We start from the raw sequence: 23,163 nt of genomic DNA on the forward strand, positions 1-23,163 counted from the left end.
GTAGGTAAAGGTTGCATACTTTGATTTTTTGTTTTTATTGGGGAGAGGTTCGTGGTCAATTTCAACTTCACTTTATTGATTCAGAGGTGCCAACTATTACGGGTTGTCCGTAATTATTACGGATTTCATCTCATGATTCCGGCATTACGGTCAAAGGGAAAATTATTACGGAAAAGCGACATTATCACGAAAGTCATTTTCTACGAAGAAAAGAAATAAAGAAGCAAATATGTTCAATCCTTTCCAGCTTGTCTGATAAATCCTCCTCGTTTCATTGCTTGTGAGTTGGCAACGATACTTATTCGATCGTAAGCGTTGTGAAATTCATTGTGTACCGAGCTCGATAGCTGCAGTCGCTTGAGTGCGGCCAGTATCCAGTATTCGGAAGATAGTGTGTTCGAACCCCACTGTCGGCAGCCCTGAAGATGGTTTTCCGTGGTTTCCCCATTTTCACACCAAGCAAATGCTGGGCCTGTACCTTAAAGCCACGGACGCTTCCTTCCCACACCTAGCCCTTTCCTGTCCCATCGTCGCCATATGACCTATCTGTGTCCGTGCGACGTAAAGCAACTTGCAAAAAAAAAAAAAAAAAAAACAAATCGTTGTGCGAATGAAGGAGTTACTCTGCTCTTTTCCTGAACAAATCCTTAAGAAATGTATTTACAGAATTGAAGGCCGCATTAAGGACATGTACACTGGAATCGTTTATGGTTCAGAAGACGAAAATGTCATCACAGGGGGAACGGATGTTTCAAGAATAATTACACTGCAAACAATCTGCTGGATGCGAAACAAGTTACAAAGCATATTTTATTATTAAATTAAAAGGTACTGTGCAAATGTTATTTCGTAATATGATATACTTAATAATATATTGTGTCGGGAAGGAAAAAGGGGGTATTATCTTCGAGAATGGAGGACATGCTCTGGACTTAAACTCGAAAATTTTTGAGGGGCGGAGGGTGATTACTGATAACCCACTTCAAAAGTTGGCACCTCTGTTGATTATTTTATGTATGATTGAGGGATTGTATCCATTGAAACTAGCTATTTCTTTCATGGTATTTATTTTTATTTTCAAATTGGCGGTTGACATAGGAATTTTTAGCACTCTGTACACTAAACTGTAAAATGTTTGTGTGACTGTGGGTGAAGAGAATTTTGTTTTATAGTTGTGAATTTGAAAATCGAAATTGTTAAGGGTCCTAGTAATTGTAATGTCGAGAAAATTGATTTGACTATTGTCCTCGTCCTCTTTGGTGAACTTAATGCAGTTGTCTAGGTTATTTAAGTAGGTTAGTATGTTTTCACTATTGTTGCAACTTTTGTCAATTATTGCTAACGTGTCGACATAGCGTAGCCAAAGACACAATCCATTAATGCTTTTTGTTATTTTACTATTTTCGAGATTATCCATGTAAATTTCGGCGAGTATTCCCGAGGTGGGGTCTCCCATGGCAAGACCTTCCTATTTGTATATCTTGTTGTTGAAGGTGAAATAATTATTATGGAGGATGAAGTTTAGCAATTTTAAGCATTCTTCTATTTCTAATAGACTTAAAGTGCTGTATCTGGAAATATTATTGTTGTATAATTTCTATAGTTTCCTTAGCGGGAATATTCGATTACATGTTGGTAATGTCAGAAGAATACATTATATGGCTAGGTTGTAAATTAAATTTATTTAAGGTTTTGCATAGTTCTATTTAGTTTTTTATAGGGTGTTTGTTGTGGAATGGATTTTCATTACTTGTAATCTTGGAAACTCAGCAAAGAATTGATTATCAATAACCCTTAGGTACAAAAATGAGCCATTTGCAGCACAGAGGATTACAGACACTCATAGGTACTGGTACAGCTATTCTAGGAAGACTCTCCACTAAGTTTCAGTGCATATCTGCAGGTATTTTCTTCCATTCCTCCAGCAAAATGGTGAACAGCTCTATGGCCATTTTGAGGCGATCTGGTCTGACAACTGACTGGCACTGCAACTCGACCATTCAATTTCACTCATTTCTGTTTCAACAAACCACTCAAGTTATGGTCTTTTTTATGAATGAATGCATCATCATGATGTAAATGAAAAGGGAGTTCCCTACTGTTGTCGAAGGGTGGGTAGCACAGAATTGTCCAATATGCTTGATGGGTTTTGGTACTCATGGTTCAAGGAACTAATCTCCATGGACCAAGACAAAAGCACAAAAAGCAGGCCCAAACCGTAATACCGCCTCCACCAAATTTCACAGAGGGAACAATGCACCCTGGTATGATATGTTTACCTGGCCTTCGCCAGGTCCATACTTGTCCATTGGACTGTCACAACATGTAGTATGGCCGCACTTTCTAATGAAGCTTGCCAGTTTGACTTCAGCACATTTGGAAGGCTTCGATGATCCCTACCTGTTAACTGTTTTGGTTTCCTTAGCGTTGCCATTTCACCTCTACATCATTCACTGTTGAATGTGGAATCTGAAACTTGCCAGAAATCTCATGGATTGAATGACCAAATCAATGGATGTTAGCCATGCCTCTTACAACCTCAGTGACCTCTTGTACGACCATTTCAACCGCTGTAACCAGTAAACATATATACCACCGGGCGAGTTGGCTGTGCGCGTAGAGTCGCGCGGCTGTGAGCTTGCATCCGGGAGATAGTAGGTTCGAATCCCACTATCGGCAGCCCTGAAGATGGTTTTCCGTGGTTTCCCATTTTCACACCAGGCAAATGCTGGGGCTGTACCTTAATTAAGGCCACGGCCGCTTCCTTCCAACTCCTAGGCCTTTACTATCCCATCGTCGCCATAAGACCTGTCTGTGTCGGTGCGACGTAAAGCCCCTAGCCAAAAAAAAACATATATACCAAGCACTCATGGCCTTATATTGGCTCACAAAAGGCTTGACTGATGGGATCAATCTATTTTCCTTTCGATGGGTGCCTGGTCATTAATGGCAACATAGTGTATAGTGTATAGTGTGGCTATGATAATTTAATAAGTGGTTAACAGAAACTGTATTTTTGTACTAAAACACCAATACGCTCATTTCTTCACTTGACGGGGGTAATTATTTTAAGAAGAAGTACAACTGGGCAACCATCATCTCATAAAGCTAATCAGAGTAAAAATGGAAGAGATCTAACTCTTCAAAGGATGAGGTTATTGACAAAATAAAGATAAGGGCCATGAAGGGCATGAAAATGATGGACTCCTTAGGCCTTGCAAACCTAATACCATCATGGTGGGGAAGAAACAAGAGTGGACCAAGAAAGGTCAGCTAGGAGAGATAAATGTGAAGAGCCATGGAAGAGTAAGTGGACTCGAGGGTCCCATTGTTGCCAACCCACGCTCACAAGTTGAGGGTCCCTGGAGTCCTCTTTGAGTTGCTTCTTTTGACAGGCAGGAAATACCATGGATATTCTGTACTGCTCCTTCCCAAGGGGATTTCTTCACCTGTTCACAAGTCTACGCAGCTTTAATTTTGAATCCAATACTACCAAAATCTCATATGAAGTACTACTCATCCAAGGAAAATATTCTAATATATATGAAAAAATTGAATTAAATATACAAAATCCATCAGAAATTTCATACATTAGTGCCTATTTCTATGTTTTTTCCCTTGTTTACTTCTTTTGCAATTTGACTGTACTTTCATTCTTAACTTTTTCACTTTCAGAGATTTCTTTTTATTTTTCCGCTGTTCTAATTTATTTTTCATTTGAAACGCTTTACTTTTCTGAACTTGTTTAGTAGCTTGTTTCTTCAGGACCTTTTTAACATCCCTAGGAGTTTTCAAGACCATTCCTGGAACTTCATTTCCTTCCTTCTCCTCATCAGACTCACGATCTTCTTCTTCATCATCATCGTCTTCTTGTTCATACTGCACCTATGGCACAATTGAAAATAACTGTTATTTGTGGATTTACATAATATTTATAGTTGCTAATAATACTGAAACCTTACATTTTAATGCCATTTTGTTGAAGAAAAATCATTCAGCAAATCTCCCCCAGACGATCACAAATCGCACGACATAGCAAGATGATCATGAGACCCCAAGTAAGCCTAGTATTGCTTCTAATTACTCTCTCTCTCTCTCTAATACATATGACCTAACTAACACATATAAACTATAACATACCTGTACAAAATACATACTATTAAACAAGGTTTTAAGTGTTTAGTACAGTATATTTTTTACAGGTTTATATAGGTTAAAATTAGTGTTTTCAACAGACTGAAAAGCTTTAAAGTTATCTTAACGGAGTAATGAATGTAGGTTTTCGTGGCTCATAGTATTAACGTAAATAAATAAATGAATACTGGATTAAAGCCACTATTTTTATTTAATGAAGCCGAGCTTTCAGCCAAATTGCATTGGACTTCATCAGGGCATGTTAAGTTCTGCTTCCGACAGTGAGCAAAGAAATTTAAAGAAACGTGGAAGTCATGACCGTACTATCCATGGCCTACCCCACTAATTGGACTCAAGGATCGTCGTGCTGTGATTCACCGCCCTCTGTCGATGGTTTCGTGAGTGCGTCCTGCTGTTTCATGGTGGTGTTGTGCATGTATTTCTGCAGTACAGGTCTCCATGTATTTGATAACTTTAAGCCGTCTTCCCTGTTGATGTTATTTGGGCGCAGCTCTATCTCTATGGCTTCTCTTACCAGTCGAGAAGTCTTTTACAAGCGTGATGACCTTCACCTGGTCAAAGAGGATTTCATGGTCTGTACTGTAGAAATGTTCTGCTATGGCAGACTGGCTTATGGCATTCTCCATGGAGGATGAAAGAGCGACATTCTTTACCAACCTAATGTGTTCTTTTACCCTGGTGCTGACAATCTTTTTCGTCATGCCAATATATGAGCAATCACAACCACATGGAACTTCACACACACCTAGTGTTTCAAGATGTGGTTTTTCTTTGAATGGTCGAAACAGGGATTTGAGCTTCCGGTCTGTGGTGAAAACTAGAATTATATTGTGCTTCCTAAGAATGCGCCCTATTCTGTCAGTTACATCCGCCACGTAAGGAAGGAATACTTTCTTCTTTTTACTGTAGTCCTGGTTGGTACTATCCCTGTTAGGCTCCTTGATCTTCAGAGCTCGTGCTATGTCTCCTGACGTATAGCCGTTTTTCTTCATGGATGTTGTCAGTTCTCTTAATGCACTTGAGCGGTTATCAGCATCTGCAATGGTATTCGCCCTAGTAAATAACATTCAAAGGAGAGCTGCTTTTTGGCACGGGTGGTGATGTGAGGACTTATGAAGGTACTTTTCAGAATGTGTAGGTTTCTTGTACATTGCATGGCCTAGTGTACCATCATTCTTCTTGTATACTAGCACATCAAGAAAAGATAATTTACCTTCATTTTCTACTTCCATCGTGAATTTGATTTACTGTTAATGGAATTTAGGGGCTGCTTGGCTGAGGCGATAAAGGCGTGCTTGTTTCGCCCGGAAGGACGTGGGTTTGAATCCCCGTCAGGGAGTCGTGTAAAATTTGAGAAACGAGATTTCCACTTCCGGAGGTGCATATGGCCCTGAGAATCACTCAGCCTACACCAAAAATGAGTACCAGGTTAATTCCTGGGGGCAAAGGCGGCCAGCTGTAGAGCTAAACACACTACCCCTTCACGTGCCATGGTTAACAATGGTGGAAGCCTTTATCTCCACTCCTCCAAGGGCCTTCATGGCCTGTACGGAGATGACTTTGCTTTGCTTTGCTTTGCTTTGTTAATGGAATTTAGGTGTTCCAAAAATTCATTTAATGTTTCCCTTCCATGTGGCCAGACCGAAAATGTATCATCTACGTAACGAGAGAGGCACTTAGGTTTCAATGGTGCTGTAGTTAATGCAGCAGACTCAAAAAATATTAGCAGCCACTGGTGACAGAGGTGAACCCATTGCTGCTCCTTCTGTCTGTTCGTAATAATCCCTGTAATAATAATTTTAAACAAACTGCTGCCAGATTGGTCAAGTCCTCAGACAGGTATTGTCAGATGTAAGCCAGCGTTTCTTCTACTGGTATATTAGTAAACAATGACGTAACATCAAATCTTACCAGGATGTCACCTTCGTCCACTTATAGCTTTGAATTTCTTTGCTCACTGTCGGAAGCAGAACTTAACATGCCCTGATAAAGGCCAATGCAATTTGGCTGAAATCTCGGCTTCATTAAATAAATATAGTGGCTTTAATCCAGTATTCATTTATTTATTTACCTTAACTGAGTCGACACTGGAAAATATTCTTAACGTTTAATACATGTCGTGTTGATACACGTGTAAATTTGTAGAACACCAAATAACTCTTTCATTCTAAATTCCCTTTTTTCTCTTATTCAGTTACAGACATCTCATAATTCCTCCCAAGGTTGAACAATGCACCAATGGGAACATTAATTGACAAGAATGGCACAATATTAAAAAAAATTTTATCAGATGAGTACCAATGAACAGTACCAACAATATGTTTCCAACATACATGCTTTAACCTATTAAACATTACCGTCCAACCAGGCTTCTTTCTAAAGGAATATTCAAATCCAACACGATTGACTTTTACCATGGTTCTGGTTTTGCAACAATATACTTATGATAATAACTATAACCACCTTTGAACGAACCAGCTGTAAAACCTTCAACCTAATGTTCATCCATAAAGTTGGAGAAGGCCCAATTCACGCCGTGATCAATCTCTAGTCAAACAGTTGGAGAAACTCCAATTCATGCTGTGATAAATCTCTAGCCAATACGTACACATTTGCATAAACTTTCATCCAAACGTTTCAGACGTTTTCTAGTCATTGTAAAATAAAATATTTTATTGCTTCCTTGTTCACAAATTCTGGCATTTAGTTAATGTACATATTGTAAACTATGTAAATATCACCTAAAACTTTGTAATAAGTATAATACCATCGTATTTAGTATTTGATATTAATTTAAGTTTAGTATTAAGTTCCAATGTTAATAAACTTAAGACTTGACCTTAAGATTAGTATTAGGCTGAAGATGCCCAAAACTAGGGCGAAACATGTCCCTAACTAGTGTTTATATTTCATGTAGAATTTAATCACTACAAAATATAATTGTACTGAATAGGTGGACACAGTAATTTTATTCAAGAAATAATTTTACTTATTGTATCTTCAATACGGAACAAAATGAGATTAGTTACTTGTAACTTGATAGCCAACCAGGCAAATTATCGTTTAAACAGACATTAAAATCTTATGGTCAAAATAGGCAATTAAACAAAAGATATAGCATATTTAAAACAATGTCTAGAGCAAAAATTGATTCCAAAATTTCTAAGACCCACGCAGAGGAAAGGTATAACCAATACGAATAGAATTCAGAACAAAGTCAATGAGATTTGGATAAGAAATGAAATTAAAGCAGCGTACAAAAAGAAAGCCCTTTTAAATTTGCAATTATATAAGGTTCATTTATTTTTGGCCCAAAAGTTGTCTCTGTTGGAATGGAATTCACTCCAACTACATGTAGACTATAAGTTGAATGTTGCATTAGAAAGGAAGCAAGCAACACTTGATAAAAAACTCTCCCAATTAGTACAGTCTAAGATACGATCTCCCACACATAACAAAGTTTCACAAAGAACAGTATCCCCACACGATAACCCATCCACAGTAGTCAATTTAACGAATGTTAAATTTTCTGAGGATGAGATTGGGATATTGAATAAGGGCCTAAAGTATAATTGGCCTAACCGAAACAAAACAACAGATATCATCAATACAGTCGCAAAAGTAGAAACCAGTATTTTGAAACTCCCCATTGAGATTCAAAACGATGTTAGATTTGAAGTAAAAAAGAAATTACCTAAACTGGCTGAAGAGATAAATGTTAATTTTGATTTCTATCATAAAAAACAAATTCAGAAATTAAAAACTAAAATAAACGACAATAACATTATTGTTACAAAGGCAGATAAAGGAGGTTCCATGGTCCTCTTAGACAAACACTTTTACACTCAAAAAACAGAAGAAATTTTTAATGATACAAGTTATTCGATAGTTAACAAAGATCTCACTATGAGAATTCAGCGAAATTTAAGAACTTTAATAAAAAGTTCTTAATTTTCTTTTCAACGAACAAGAGCAACAAAGACTTTTCAACATGAACCCCAATATTCCTACCGCCAGAGCTTTGCCGAAGATTCATAAGAAGGACACCCCTATGCGTCCCATTATAAATTGTAGGAATAGCCCTACCTATAAAGTGTCGAAGTTCATTCATAGGTTTTTAAGAAAACATTATGTTTTCAACAATAAATCCCCCTTAAGAAATTCAATTAATTTCTGCAAAATATTGAAGAAATTTGATCTGCAACCCAACCATGTTTTATGTTCTTTCGATGTCACAAACATGTTTCCAAGCATTCCTACCAAAAAAAACCATTAAAATTATCCATGACAACATCAATAAACACAGCAACCTTAGTAAAATGGAAATTGAAGAATTCATGAAAATATTGAATTTCGTTCTAAACAATAATTACTTCTCCTTTAATGGTAAATATTATCAGCAGAAGACCCTCTTTGTGGCATTCTAGCAGATATTTACATGGACTCTATACAACATACAAAAATTATTTCACAAGTAAAGGGCATTTGTTTGTGGCTAAGATTTGTTGACGATACTTCCGTGATCATCAATAAGGACATTACTGACAGTGACGATATATTAGTCTCACTAAACGAAATAGATCCTAACATCAAATTTACCAAGGAAGACGAGGTCAATAATTCTTTAAATTTTTTAGATTTAACGGTTACACGCTTGGATAACACTTTAATTTCAAATTTTTAGGAAACCTACTCATTCACCCATAACTATTAAAGATTCGTCCTTGCATCCTAAGACCCAAAAACTAGCTGCCTATCATAGTCTAATATATAGGGCACTAAAAATTCCTCTTTTGCCAAAAAGTTTCGAAATAGAGCTGAATTTCATAAGGCAGTTAGCTCAGTTTAATGGCTTTAAAATAAATGTAATCAATCAGTTAATTAATAAGATCAAAACTAAGCTATCTTCCAACCTAATCCCAGAGAAATCAAGAAAAACAGCTACGCCACATTTACGTATAATAGCCCGGCTATCTATCAGATCACTAATGTTTTAAAAAAACACCTCAACATAGCTTTCAGGACAGTTAATAATAACCAGAACGTATTCCTCAACCACAATAGAGTCAATAATAATAACAACGTTTACTCAGGGTCTGGTTAAAATAGGTTAAAATGTGCACAATATGAGTTCACATATTTTGGTCAAACAGGGAGGAGCTTTTACACAAGGTATCTGGAACATTACAATGCTCCCAAACATAACAAGTATTCGGCCATGAGCCAGCATATGAGAGAAACAGGCCATAAATTCACCTCAATTGAGAAAGATTTGACGATCGTTAGAAGCCTAGGTAAGGGGAAGTTATTGAATGAGACGGAAATCTTGTACATTTATTTGAAACAAACTTATAATGAAAATGATAATCTTAACAACATCATTGACAACAAAAATCCGTTATATGAGGCACCTCCGAGGTTAATCCAGGCCGTAAATCAGAATAAAGTCCCCAGTTTGTTTAAATCACAGGACGCATGCGCTCCAATTGCCACACCTAATGCTGGGCCCGCCCAATCCAATTCGAGTAATGCCTCTCAAGCAACAACAACAACACTCGCTCCACGTTCCCCTCTATGCTCCACCCCTCTGTTACTGCATCAATACTTCACTAGGAGTAGTAAAGCCAGATACATAATGCAGAGGTACTTAAAAAAAGGTCGACACTGAGGTTATACAAAATGCCGTGGAATGACATTCTAGTGACTAATGATATTGAAAGTAAGGCTGACACATTGAACTTAATACTAGTTCTGTTTGACAAATAGGCTCTGAAAAAGCAAATTCCTCACCGTTCGTACCCTTCACTAAAACATGAAATTAAGTCGGTGATGGAAAATCGCAATGCTGTATAAGAGATTTAAGCAAACTGAAATCACTAGTGTTTTCAAACACTACCGTATTCTTTGAAATAAAGTTCAATGAATTCATAAGAGCAAGTATAAATATATTCACAAGAAATAACAAACAGGGGAAGTTTAGCACTAGTAGAGAAACATTTGCAACAGATGAGTAAAGATCGCAGCCTGACTAAGGAGATGCCCAGTGTACCACCTGATGATCTAAATTCTCATTTTACGAAACCAGCATACATTAATAATAATATTACTGTTAATAATAATGATACTAAAAACAATGATAATAATTCAGATGATGACCAAACTTCTGCTGATGATATTAACACCATAAATATTAATTCCCAAGTAAATCAAGTAAAATTTGTGCTAAAAAAAGTTAGTACGAACAATGAGAAGCATATAATTTACTCCCTCAAGTCGGATGCTTTGCGTAATTACACCATACATTTAACTTTTGTAAAAAAACAACACTGGTACAATATTACCTATTGTGATGCATATATGTAATCAGTGCCCCAAACAGGGAGTATTCCCAACTATGTGGAAGTATGGTATTGTCATTCCCATTCCTAAAAATAATTCACCTAGTTTACCATCAGACTATTGCCCTATATCCATTCCCCAACCCCTTCCAAAGTATTAGAATGCTAGGTACACAAACAAGTCTTTGCTTACTAGACTAACTACTTACTGCTTGACCCTTACCAATCTGGTTTTGAGAAAGGATACAGCGCAGTGACTGTTTTACTGAAAGTAACTGATGACATCCGACATGCAATGGACACCTGACAAATGACTGTACTGGTTCTACTTGATTTTTCAAATGCTTTTGATTCCGTTGTTCCTCAACTGCTACTTTCGAAATTGGACTCCCTAAATTTCAGCCAGACGACAATAATTTTTTTCACTTCATACCTTACAAATCAACGTCAATGTCTCACAATAAATCATAACAGATCTGAGTGGCTCAACAAACCTCTGGGAGTCCCCTATGGATTTGTACTTGGACCACTGCTATTGGCAATTACATACACGATGTTGCCAAAACGATTACTAGGGAGCGGATTTTTTGAAAATGCATAAGCACCTATGCAAATGTATATTTTGTCTGTTTATTGGATTTAGTATATATTCTAAACAGTAACAGCATATTTCAGCATATACATTATTGAAATTAAGTATAATTTAAAACACCTCAAACAAAAATGGTTTCACTGCATGTTGGACATTCCTTGCAGGCAACTTTCTGACTAACAGATAACGAGATAACAGTATTTTACACAAGCACGCTGTCTGGCTATTTCAAGAAAGGGATGGGGTAGGACATCCCTTTCCCATCTGGGCAGTATCCCTTGTAAGCAACTTTCTGAGAAACAGATAACGAGATAACAGTATTTTACGTAAGTATGCTGCCTGGCTATTTCAAGAAAGGGATAAGGTGCGACATTACTTTCACCATCTTGGCAGGCAGTAACTCGGAGTTAATTTTGTGAGGAGTTTCTTCAGTTGTGTTACTTTATTCTTAGTCTACATAGCCTTTACTCAAAATGCCTAAAGAAAAGAGCAGCAGAAAGTATTTTTTAAATCAGTGGGTGTCAGGTAATGGAGGGGCTGCTTAGCCGAGGCGGTAAAGGTGTATTCGGTTCACCCGGAAGAACATGGGTTTGATTCCTCGTCAGGAAGTCAAAGAATTTAAAAATTGAGATTTCCACTACTGGAGGTACACATGGCCCTGAGGTTCACTCGGCCTGCACCGAAAATGAGTACCAGATTAATACCTGGGAGTAAAGGTGGCTGGACATAGAGCTAACCCCTCTACCCCACCAAGTGCCGAGGTTATGATTAGTGGAAGCCTTTACCTTCCACCCCTTCCAGGGCCTTCAAGGCCTGTACAGAGAAGACTTTGCTTGTCAGGTAACAGTGATTATTCAACTTTTTTTTTGCTATTTGTTTTACGTCGCACTGACACAGATAGGTCTTACGGCGACGATGGGACAGGAAAGGCCTAGGAAGTGGAAGGAAGCGGCCGTGGCCTTAATTAAGGTACAGCCCCGGCATTTGCCTAGTGTGAAAATGGGAAACCACAGAAAACCATCTTCAGGGCTGCCGACAGTGGGGCTCGAACCCACTATCTCCCGATTACTGGACACTGACCGCACTTAAGCGACTGCAGCTATCGAGCTCGGTGATTATTCAACTGATGGCATTGTCATCTATTGTCAAGTATGCTCGAAGGAAATGAAATTTGAAAAGAAATTTCAACTTGAACAACAAGCAAAACCGACTGCGCATATTACGGCAAATAATAATAATTGTCGTAATGGTCCACCTTTTCAATACTATATGTGCAATATTATTGAATTACATTGCTAATCTAGGGACTAGTTTTGGCCTTGGCTGGCCATCGTCAGCCTTAATGTAATACTTCTAATAACTAAACAAATGTACAAACACACAACTGACATTAAAATCTGGGATGAACTATGTGTAAAATTTGAAAAATAAATTCAGCTCTAAATTCTAAGCATCTGGAGTATGCTCATCATCCAGACTCTTTTTTGCATTAATATTCATAGAATTGTTAGTTCCATCACTGCTAATCATTACAATTTCAATTGCAAAATGGGAATTGGTAAAAGTTGACTCTGTAGTCAGATCGTCAGTCGCCAAATCTACTTGAGTGTTGCTAGCAGTATGCAAAGTCACTGGACGCCTCTGCAAATAACCACCACCTGACACAGAACTCCTAGATGGTGTTTCCACATCAACCAACGTAAATAAAATGAAATGTTCCCGTAGTACTTGTTAAAATCTTGCTGAAATGCTGTTGGACAGGGTCAGGATGGCACATGAAGATATTTAAAGTTAAAAACTTCATCATTGATCCGTATTGAATTAATAATTACAATGCTAAAAAGAGAAAGATGTTCCACCTATTCAATACAATAATATTGTTGCATGAATTAACGTAGCAACCTATTTAATATGTTATGGGACCGGTTTCGACATATGTCCATGTCATCATCAGCCGACACAAAAATGGCAAGAAGTCAACACAATTGTAACACTTACTACAGCAAGAGTGCTCAAGATCCTCTACATGAACTATTTTTAATTCAAGAAAAGTAGGAGACGTGTGTGTGTGTGTGCATGTGTGAGAATTAAGGCAGGGCCGAAGGATGTGGGAAAAGAGATGGCTGCTGAGGAAATGTGCTGTGAATGACTTGTTGGTTTGACGTTTCTAAAAATGGGAATTAGAAGGTCAAATAGGATATTTGGCTTTTCTGAAATGTCATTAAGATTATGATTTGCATTAAAATATTGATCTATATGTATGAAGCAGCTTTCAGTAATGTTAAGGAAGGGTCCTTTGTTGATGATTTTGAGAATTTCCATATCTTGTTTTATGTCTGTGAATTTGTGATTGTAGTCATGCATATGCTGTCCTACAGCCGAAAATTTATTGTATTTAGGGCATTGACATGTTCTGAGTACCTTATCTTAAAATTCCTTCCGGTCTGTCCAACGTAAGAAGAATTCAAACTGTTGCAAATAATCCTCTACACTCCTGATTTTGAAAAACTATTGAACTTGTTTATGGATGTGGCGTTATGTAAGAATTGTGCATTCCTATTGTTGGTTTTGAAAACTACTTTTACATCGTGTTTTTTAAAGATGTTGATGACTTTGTAAATTTGTTCGTTGAACGTAAAGATAAAAAGGGAGGAGGTGTTTTATCTTTTTTCAAAGTGGTAGAGTTTATATCCTAAGATTATTACGACACAGGAGCGAAAGAAGAACAATACACTACAACTACTTCTTACGCACGTAAAACAGAAGCCTGTACATCGAACAACTTACAACAGATCGCTCATGTTTCACCATAACGAGCTGGTGAAATGAACTCCCTATTAGGGATGCAAATCTAAGTCAAAGTTTAAAATCTTCTACCAACATCATCTTATAAGCACTTCCAGGATTTCTTGAGTGTGAATGGGATGCATGAATGAGAAAATATGACAGTTTATTAAAATGTGTTATAGAATGTAATTGAAATTTATACTTCAGGTTGTACAAGTTCAATATATTTAGGTTATGTCATCTCAGTTTATATACTGTTATTGTATATTCAATTGTAAAATGCTGAAAATGTTAAATTGTAAAATTTAGATTGTAAATTGAGTACTCTTTTATATACATGAAGTGGCTAAGTGTAAGAGAGAGCCAGGAGCCCTAACGTCACCATGACAGTCGCTTTAATAATGATGATGATGTTGATGATATATATATAAGAGTTTTGTCTGTACATTGCTCAGAATTTGAAAAGAATGGTATTTCTGTATCGGTCATGTCCATTGTAACAAGAAAATGCACTTTTTACTTTTCCGTAATTTCTGTCTGTCTGTCTGTATGTATGTACACGCATCACGAGAAAACGGTTGAAGAGAATTTAATGAAAATCGGTATGTGAAGTCAGGGGACGAGCCTCTACAATCTAGGCTATAAATCATTTTACTCACGCTGAGTGATATGGTAGTTTAGGGGAAGGCCTAAAATTGAATTCTCAACTATTTATGTTATTAGTGGTCTAATGAAAATCGGTATATGAAGTTGGAGGATGAGCCTCTGCAATGTAGGCTATCAATAATTGTATTCACGCTGAGAAAAATGGTAGTTTAGGGGAAGGCCTAAAATATAATTCTCAAATATTGTTGTTATTAGTAGTCCTATCTTGATGAAAATCGGTATGCAAAGTCAGGAAATAAGTCGCTATAGTCTAGGCTGTAAATTATTTTATTCACGCTGAGTGAAATGGTAGTTTAGGGGAAGGCCTAAAATGTAATTCTCAAATATTTCTATTAGAGGTGTAATCGATGAATGCTACATAACTAGGGTTATATAGCATTAAATTTCCTATTATTCATGTCTTATACATTGTTACCGTACTGGCTATGGTCACAAAGATATTCATGATTTTGGATTTTTGTTACTAAGTCCATATCAGCGCCGAGTAACCAGAAATGGGTAAACAGTATTTAATGAAAATCGGTATGTTAAGTCGGAGAATAAGAAACTACAGTTTACGGTATAAAATATTTTACAAATCACAGAGTCGAAAGAAACTAAATGTGAAGGCCTACAATATAGAAAGCTCATAACATTGATCAACAATAACATTACATTGACCATTGTTTGTCGTGATGTGCTTTGTGTCATCTGTTGCCCTTCATCTCCGGTAGATAGGATTACTGCTGCGTACAGAGTATTTTTTATTTGATTTACGTCGCACCGACATAGATAGGTTTTATGGCGACGATGGGATAGGAAAGGGCTAGGAGTGCCTTCGGCCTTAATTAAGGTACAGGCCCAGCATTTGACTGATGTGAAAGTGGGAAACCACTGAATACCATCATCAGCGCTGCCGACAATGGGGTTCGAATCCACTATCTCTCGGATGCAAGCTCACAGCTGCGCACCGCTAACCACACGGTCAACTCGCCCAGTGGTACAGAGTGTAACAGCCTGCCTGAATATTGATGGATAATAATGGTATTTGTTTTACGTCCCACTAACTACTTTTTAAGGTCTTCGGAGACGCCGAGGTGCCGGAATTTAGTCCCGCAGGAGTTCTTTTACGTGCCAGTAAATCTACCGACACGGGGCTGTCGTATTTGAGCACCTTCAAATACCACCGGACTGAGCCAGGATCGAACCTGCCAAGTTGGAGTTAGAAGGCCAGCGCCTTAACCGTCTGAGCCACTCAGCCCGGCAATATTGATGGGAATTAGCTGGGGAGTTAGATAACTTTCTTCTTTAGCATGACATTCCCCTGGTTTATACATTTCCTGATACTACTGGTACGTAACACACTGGATCATCATAGCATTCGGGCTATTCAATCCCTACTCTGAGGCACTGATAGGAATGAACAGTGTACATATTTAGCAGAATAATGGCAGATGAGTGCTCATGGCAATCTGCGGCCTGGTCATCCCAGCTCTGTCCGACTCGTTGGCTGAATGGTCAGCGTACTGGCCTTCGGTTCAGAGGGTCCCGGGTTCGATTCCCGGCCGGGTCGGGGATTTTAACCTGAATTGGTTAATTCCAATGGCCCGAGGGCTGGGTGTTTGTGCTGTCCTCAACATCCCTGCAACTCACACACCACACATAACACTATCCTCCACCACAATAACACGCAGTTACCTACACATGGCAGATGCCGCCCACCCTCGTCGGAGGGTCTGCCTTACAAGGGCTGCACTCGGCTAGAAATAGCCACACGAAATTATTATTATCCCAGCTCTGGAACTTTGGACTATTAGACTGGCACCGCAATCTAACCACAGCACTGTTCATTAAAAATGATAAAACGTGCGGCTTTCCATTTGATCGAGTATTTTATATGATAGCATTGCTTTTAATCGCTACATTCATACTTACGTTTTTGTAATGACCTATGTTGATTTCAGGTTAAGAAAACCACAAAGTCAGTCTTTCTTAGAATGCCGTAGCGAAGCACGGGTACATCAGCTAGTATATATATATATTTGAAGAGAAACCACTAGAACTAAAAGATTCAAACAATAAGTCAGCACTTGAGTGGAATTACGGTGTCTTTGCCAGATGAATGTTTGGAACCTAAGGTGCCAGTGTATAAATTTAGTCCCATCAATTCAGTTGATGTCAAAAGGTCATTTCTGAAGAGGAGAAAAAAATGAGAAGCAAAAAAATGAAGAGGTTTCGAGAGGAGAAGAAAAGAAAGACCAAGAAGCCTTAAGTTCTATGCGATCCATAGTTGGCCAAATTTGAAAAAAAAAAAAAAAATTAAAATAGAGAGTCAATTTCAGTACTGCTGGGCTAAGTTACTCAAACGATGGAAGCACTGGCTTTCTGAGCCCAATTTGGCAAGTTGAATACCAACTCAGTCTGGTGATATTTGAAGATGTTCAGCTTAGTGTCAGCAGATTTATCAGTATGTAAAGGAACTCCTGTGGAGCAAAACTCTGGCACCTCAGCATCTCCAAAAAGTATAAAAAGAGTTATGTAAACCAATAACATTATTATTAATTTCAGTATTAACGCTGAAATATTGGTGATGTTATATTACAACGGGCAATACCTAAAATTACTTAATGGGTTAGCATGCAACTGATGTCTATACCGCTTCCCTGTTCGCACAGGATAGGCAGTAATAAAGAATGGATTATCTAAACAAGCAAACAAACAAACAAACAAATAAACAAACAAAAACAACAACAACAAAAAGCAAGCTTATAGTTTTACACAACTGCTGATATCTTCACCATAATCACAGTACTTTTATATAGAATCCAACCGGGCGTGTTGGCCTGCGGTTTGGGGCACGCAGCTGTGAGCTCACATCTGGGAGATAGTAGGTTCGAATCTCACTGTTGGCAGCCCTGAAGATGGTTTTCCGTAGTTTCCCATTTTCACACCAGGCAAATGCTGGGGCTGTACCTTAATTTACGCCATGGCCGTTCCTTCCCATTCCTAGGCATTTCCTGTCCCATCATCACCATAAGACCTATCTGTGTCGGTGCGATGTAAAGAAAATAGCAGACAAAAATATAGAATCCAAACCAAAGGAATGTGACTTTCAAAAATCCCACATGCATTGGCCGGATATGAACCATGACTGCCTCGGTTGGAAGCCAGTATCATGCTCTTGGCTACCACACATCCTGACATCCAAAGAGATTATCACACCGGGCGAGTTGGTTGTGCAGTTAGGGGCGCGCAGCTGTGAGCTTGCATCCGGGAGATAGTGGTTTTGAACCCCACTGTCGGCAGCTCTGAAGATGGTTTTCCATGGTTTCCCATTTTCACACCAGGCAAGTGCTGGGGCTGTACCTTAATTAAGGCCACAGCTGCTTCCTTCCCATTCCTAGCCCTTTCCTATGCCATCGTCACCATAAGATCTATCTGTGTCGGTGCGACGTAAAACAAACTGTAAAAAGAAAAGAATTATCACTGCTGAAATATGCAGTCATAAGTATGAAAACACTTAAATTTTTACCTATAATAATAATAGTTTAATTTTGTGGGTCACCAAATAGACAAAAGAATGAGTACATTAACACATCTATTGTTACCATAACACCGTGTACAAAAATCCACAATGACTTGCCTTATTCTCACCAATCCAGTTGTTTTTCTTAGCCAATTCTGATGCAGACAATTCCATTATGCTTACAGAATGATTTTCAAGCTCGTACTTTTCTGTAAAAAGGTGTTCCAGTTCAGGAACAGGACGATGGGAAACAATAAGTTTCTTGTATGATTCACGTGCCTGAAATGAAAGAAAAAATTCATAGATTCTTGCGACGGTATATTTGTAGAATGCATTTTTAAATTTTAGAAGAAAGTGTAATCTAGGACTATTCTCAAATTTTCTCTCCAAATTTGCCTTCTTGAAACATGGAGCTGAAATATGGAAGCTAAAACTATATTTCTTGTGAAGTATTTAGGTAGTTCACAACTAGAATTGTTGTCAAGAGTCTTCTGAACCAAAATACATTTACTAATTTCTCTCTTTGCAATAATAAAACAAAATCCTGTTATAAATTACTCACTCTCTCTCTCTCTGTTGCTCCCTCTTTCCATACTGACCTGTCATTGTGTGTTCCTTTTCTTGTTCTTCTCTATATGTCTCGATTTGACACTTGTTTGCTCCTTTCCAGTACTGATTGCATAGCACAGAATTACTTTGCTCCACAAATTTCCATGAATTCAGAGTTAAAAAGCAGCTTTTAAGATTTACTTTGTTCTATTAGTACCAACAGAGGAAACAGAAAGGATTTTTTACACTACTCATTACACAAGATAAAGGAAAAGAAAATGAAAAGGCCCCGTCTTTCTTCCCAAACAAATGGTGAACATGGAGATTTATCGCTCACATTACTAAAAGGAGTTTGTAAAAGCATTATGAAATATTTCCATACTACCAACACTATTTATTTATTTATTTATTTGAAATTACACAGATTCCACACCCAATTAAGTATCATGTTAAAATTGACTAAGTATGAAATCAAAAAACCCCACTATACTGGGTGGTTCACTCACCCCTTGCGATCTAGTTTTTTATGCAACCTGCTGTTTACTACAACTCTAAAATACATCGGTCCCTCTCCCAAAACTGGGATAATATAATGAGATGTGTACTTACGGGCTAGAAGACATGAGGAATCGTGAGTGCCACTATAAATTTATTATGGGTACCCCAAATGAACTTGTAAAACAAGCACAGATATGAAGAAGATGTACCTTACAACAGGAGACGTACACACAGTCATGTGCATGTCAAGCCTCACAATAGCTCACTTGGTAGAGATGTGATCGGAAATAAGATAGTGAACTGTGCTAGAGGGTACGGTGATTCAAATCCCACGCAAATTTTTTTAAACCCCTAATTGCCTAGGGCAGGGACGGCAAACCTGTGCCACGCGATTTCGGTGGCACGCCATATGAACATATTGACGTTTTTATACAAGTCTTGTATTACAGACTATATATATATATATATATATGTATGTCGTGCATCGTGTAGTCATAGTGTTTACGTGTAAGAATTAAATATTGAAAATCCAAATTCTAGTTCCATTCCTAAATGCAATATTGCAACACTGATAGGTTCGGAAGTCTAGCAAGCCCTTCACACACCCATGTCAGTCACTTGTGTACGGTAGCCAGTAGGGCGTAATTATTCTTAGTGTGTAACTGTTTATTGAATGTTGTTTTCTGGTGAGTTTGTGTGCGGACCTGGCAAACATTTTTTGGTGCCGAAAAAAGCAGAAACTTAGGTAGTGGCCGGATTTCTCAAGAACAGCAGACAAGGGAATTTGGAGTGAGAGAAAGGAACAATAAAGCTTTGTGTTGCCTGTGTTCAGAAACAGTTTTATCCCGCACATTTAACGCATTTTGAGATGAATCATGCAAATGTTTGTTCCATGTCAAGTGAAGAAAGAATTACAAAACGTTTGAACAATATACAAAACAAACTAGTTCTTTTGTAGCATCTTTCAAGCCAAGGAATAATATTAGTGCGGCTAGTTTCCACCTGTCTCACTGCATAGTACAGCATGGGAAACCGCTTTCTGACGGTGAGTTATTGAAGGAGGCTTTCTTATTGATATTATTTAAAGACTCTCCTAACAAACAACAAATAATTAACAGAATTAAAGAAATGCCAGCCAGCAAAAATACTTTCAGGTATTATTCAGGTATAGAATAATAAAAATGAGTGAAGATGTTTCAGAGCAACTGAAAGCTGGTTTCGATAACTCACAAATGTATTCAATGTCCCTTGATGAAAGCAAGGTTGTGACATTACAAGCAAGGATAGCTGTTTTTGTCCGATTTTCTTGTGGAAATGTGATAAGGGAGAAATTACTTATATTGCTGAGCTTACAAACTACAACAGGGAAAGATATAAAGAACGAAGTGAAGCAAGGTTTATATTAAAATGGGATTTGACGTACAGAAAATTCTGTCTGCTACAAATGATACTTCCTCAAGTATGGTGGGTATTCATAATGGGTTTGTGAATTTTCTTAAAGAAGCAGATACAGGTAAACAGCTTATCTTACAGTTCCATTGTATATTACACCAGCAAGCCCTTTGTGCGAAAGAAGGAATGAAGTCATTTAAAGTGTACTCTCAGTGGTAACTGCAAGGGCAATTCGAAAAGAAACGAGCCGGCAGCTATAAAATGAAAACCACCTATACCGTTATTTCAAAAGTATTGTGCAACACTGTTGAGGCACTTTCAACTGCGACACAAGGCTGTGAATGGCCGTCTCCTGGGGCTGTGTTTTGAACCAGTTCCGAGCGTACTGCTTGACGTTGTCCGAGGTAAATTGTTTGCCTCTCAGAGCCTTCCTTACCTCAGCTCGGATTTTTTGAGTCATGGCGACCCTGCATGCTTCCACTGGAGACTTTGTCGTTTTGACTCGGGTTCGAAGTGATGACGCAATGTCTCGTCTCCAGTGACCGCTCGTGACAGGAACTCATCTCCTTCCTTGGCATAGCGCAACAGATGTTCAAGAGAGAGGTCCATTCGACATGCTTCCTCTGCTGGTTGAATACTGTGAGGCACCCACTGGTCGCACTTTTAGCGAAATTTCAGACTGTCCTTAATGATGGCGTGAACACTTCCGAAGCTCACTCCGACCTCTGCGGCAATGGCTGCTACTGTAACTCACACGTCTTGCATAATGTGGGCATCCACCTGCTGGACAATGGCATTGGTAATGCGATGTGGCGTTCCAGAAGTGCATCATCGGCCAATGAAGTCTGTCCTTCCCTGATTCGCTTGTGCCACACCCTGACACTTGCAAAGGACATGCAGTGTTCTCCATACACTTCTGCCATTCTTTGATGAACTTTCAATTTCCCTCACTCCTTCTGCTGTCAGGAAATGCTCTACACCCATTTGCTCTTCTTTTGAAGCCTCCATTTCACTGTTGTCAGCACAACTGGGTGCAGTGGACGATCAACTGGTGCGCGTGCTCATTCTGTTGTTACGCAGTGTGAATCATGTCCCTCCAGCAGAGACTTTAGGACCTCAGCGCTCTTACTGAGACTGCACCTTCTTCTGAAGGCAATTACATTACTATTCTTTCGGCGGTCTTCATTTTATAGCCTCCACCTCATCTCTTTTTGAATGGCCCTCATCAAATTGTGAACTTCATATCTGCACGTGCTCTAAATAATCGCTAGTTCTCGAAGATGTTACACAAAGTGGAATCTCAATATGGTGGACTTGTAAAGCGCAATAATGTTCGCTGGCTGAGTTGTGGGCAAGTACGCCAGAAGTTTGTCGAGCTCTTGCACGAAATTCGCTTCTTCATGATAGAAAAGCAGGAAGATTTCCCAGAACTTACGGACCTAATTTGGCTGTGCATTTTAATGTTTCTCCATGACTTTACAGCAGTATACAATGATGTGAATAAGGAACTGCAAGGAAAGGGACATACTACAGATAGACTGTTTGTGATCATAAAATCATTTCAAGGGAAACTTGAAGTATTCGCCAGGAATGTTTAAACAAAGTCATTTAAGTACCCCTTTCCTTCACTTAAAGTAAAACTCGAATTGATATCAAATTGTGCAGATCAATTAACTTTTGAAGACACAAGAAGTAGTCTATTTGCGAGAAGAATGTGGGCGCCCTACAAAATTCAAAACAAATTGTTTTCAAGAGATTTTCCCAATTTTAAGATTTGGAGAAAACATTTCACTTTATTTCAAAACCTCATATTGCACAAATGAGTGATATTAAGGTCATATAGTTTGACTGATTACATATTGACCGTACAGAAGTGGAGCTGATTGAATTTCAACAAAGCAGTACATGGTTGAACAAATTCATACAACTTGGTGAATCATTGAAGAAAATCGAGAGTGCTGTTGATGATGAATACTTTCTCCAGAAGCCAGAGAACTTAATACTTGAACTGTGGAACAGCCTCTCACAGAAGTTTTCAGCCATAAAGAAACTTGCTGTTCGCCTCTGTGGTGTAGTGGTTAGTGTGATTAGTCGCCACCCCTGGAGGCCCGGGTTCGATTTCCGGCGAAATTTGAAAAGTGGTACGAGGACTGGAACGGGGTCCACTTAGCCCCAGGAAGTCAAATGAGTAGAGGTGGGTTCGATTCCCACCTCAGACATCCTCGAAGTGGTTTTCTGTGGTTTCCAACTTCTCCAGGCAAATGCTGGGATGGTACCTAACTTAGCGCCACGGCCGCCTCCTTCCCTCTTCCTTGTCTATCTCTTCCAACCTTCCCATCCCCCACCAAGACCCCTGTTCAGCATAGCAGGTGAGGCCATCTGGGCGAGGTACTGTTCATTCTCCCCAATTGTATCTCCCGACCCAATGTGTCACGCTCCAGGACACTGCCCTCAAGGTGGTAGAGGTGGGATCCCTTGCTGGAGGGTAAGCAGATTAAGGAGAAGAAGAAACTTGCTACAGCGCTACTTACTTTGTTTGGGTCATCATACGCCTGCGAGCAGCCGTTTTGTACAATGAACTTTGTGAAATCAACTGTTGGAAACCGTCTTGGTTCAGACCTAAGTGCATCGTGTGTGTTATTGAAAACAAGAAGTTATGAACCTAACATAAATGACATGGC

The 23,163-nt window shown here is 38.6% G+C and overlaps 1 protein-coding gene across 1 annotated transcript in view; it reads right to left on the reverse strand.

The window, feature by feature from the left end:
• Positions 1-1,002: 1,002 nt before the first annotated feature.
• Positions 1,003-23,163, reverse strand: part of vito (nucleolar protein viriato) — a 42,129-nt gene continuing 19,968 nt past the window's right edge. Inside the window, exons 3-4 of the mRNA XM_067150028.2 lie at positions 18,161-18,322; positions 1,003-3,885 (exon numbers count right to left, since the gene is read on the reverse strand). Of these exons, the coding sequence (XP_067006129.1) occupies positions 3,592-3,885; positions 18,161-18,322 (456 nt within the window). The 3' untranslated portion in view covers positions 1,003-3,591. The remainder of the gene's footprint in view (positions 3,886-18,160; positions 18,323-23,163) is intronic.

Source organism: Anabrus simplex, chromosome 6, assembly GCF_040414725.1.
Source record: "Anabrus simplex isolate iqAnaSimp1 chromosome 6, ASM4041472v1, whole genome shotgun sequence".
In the NCBI taxonomy this organism is placed as follows: Eukaryota; Metazoa; Arthropoda; class Insecta; order Orthoptera; family Tettigoniidae; genus Anabrus; species Anabrus simplex.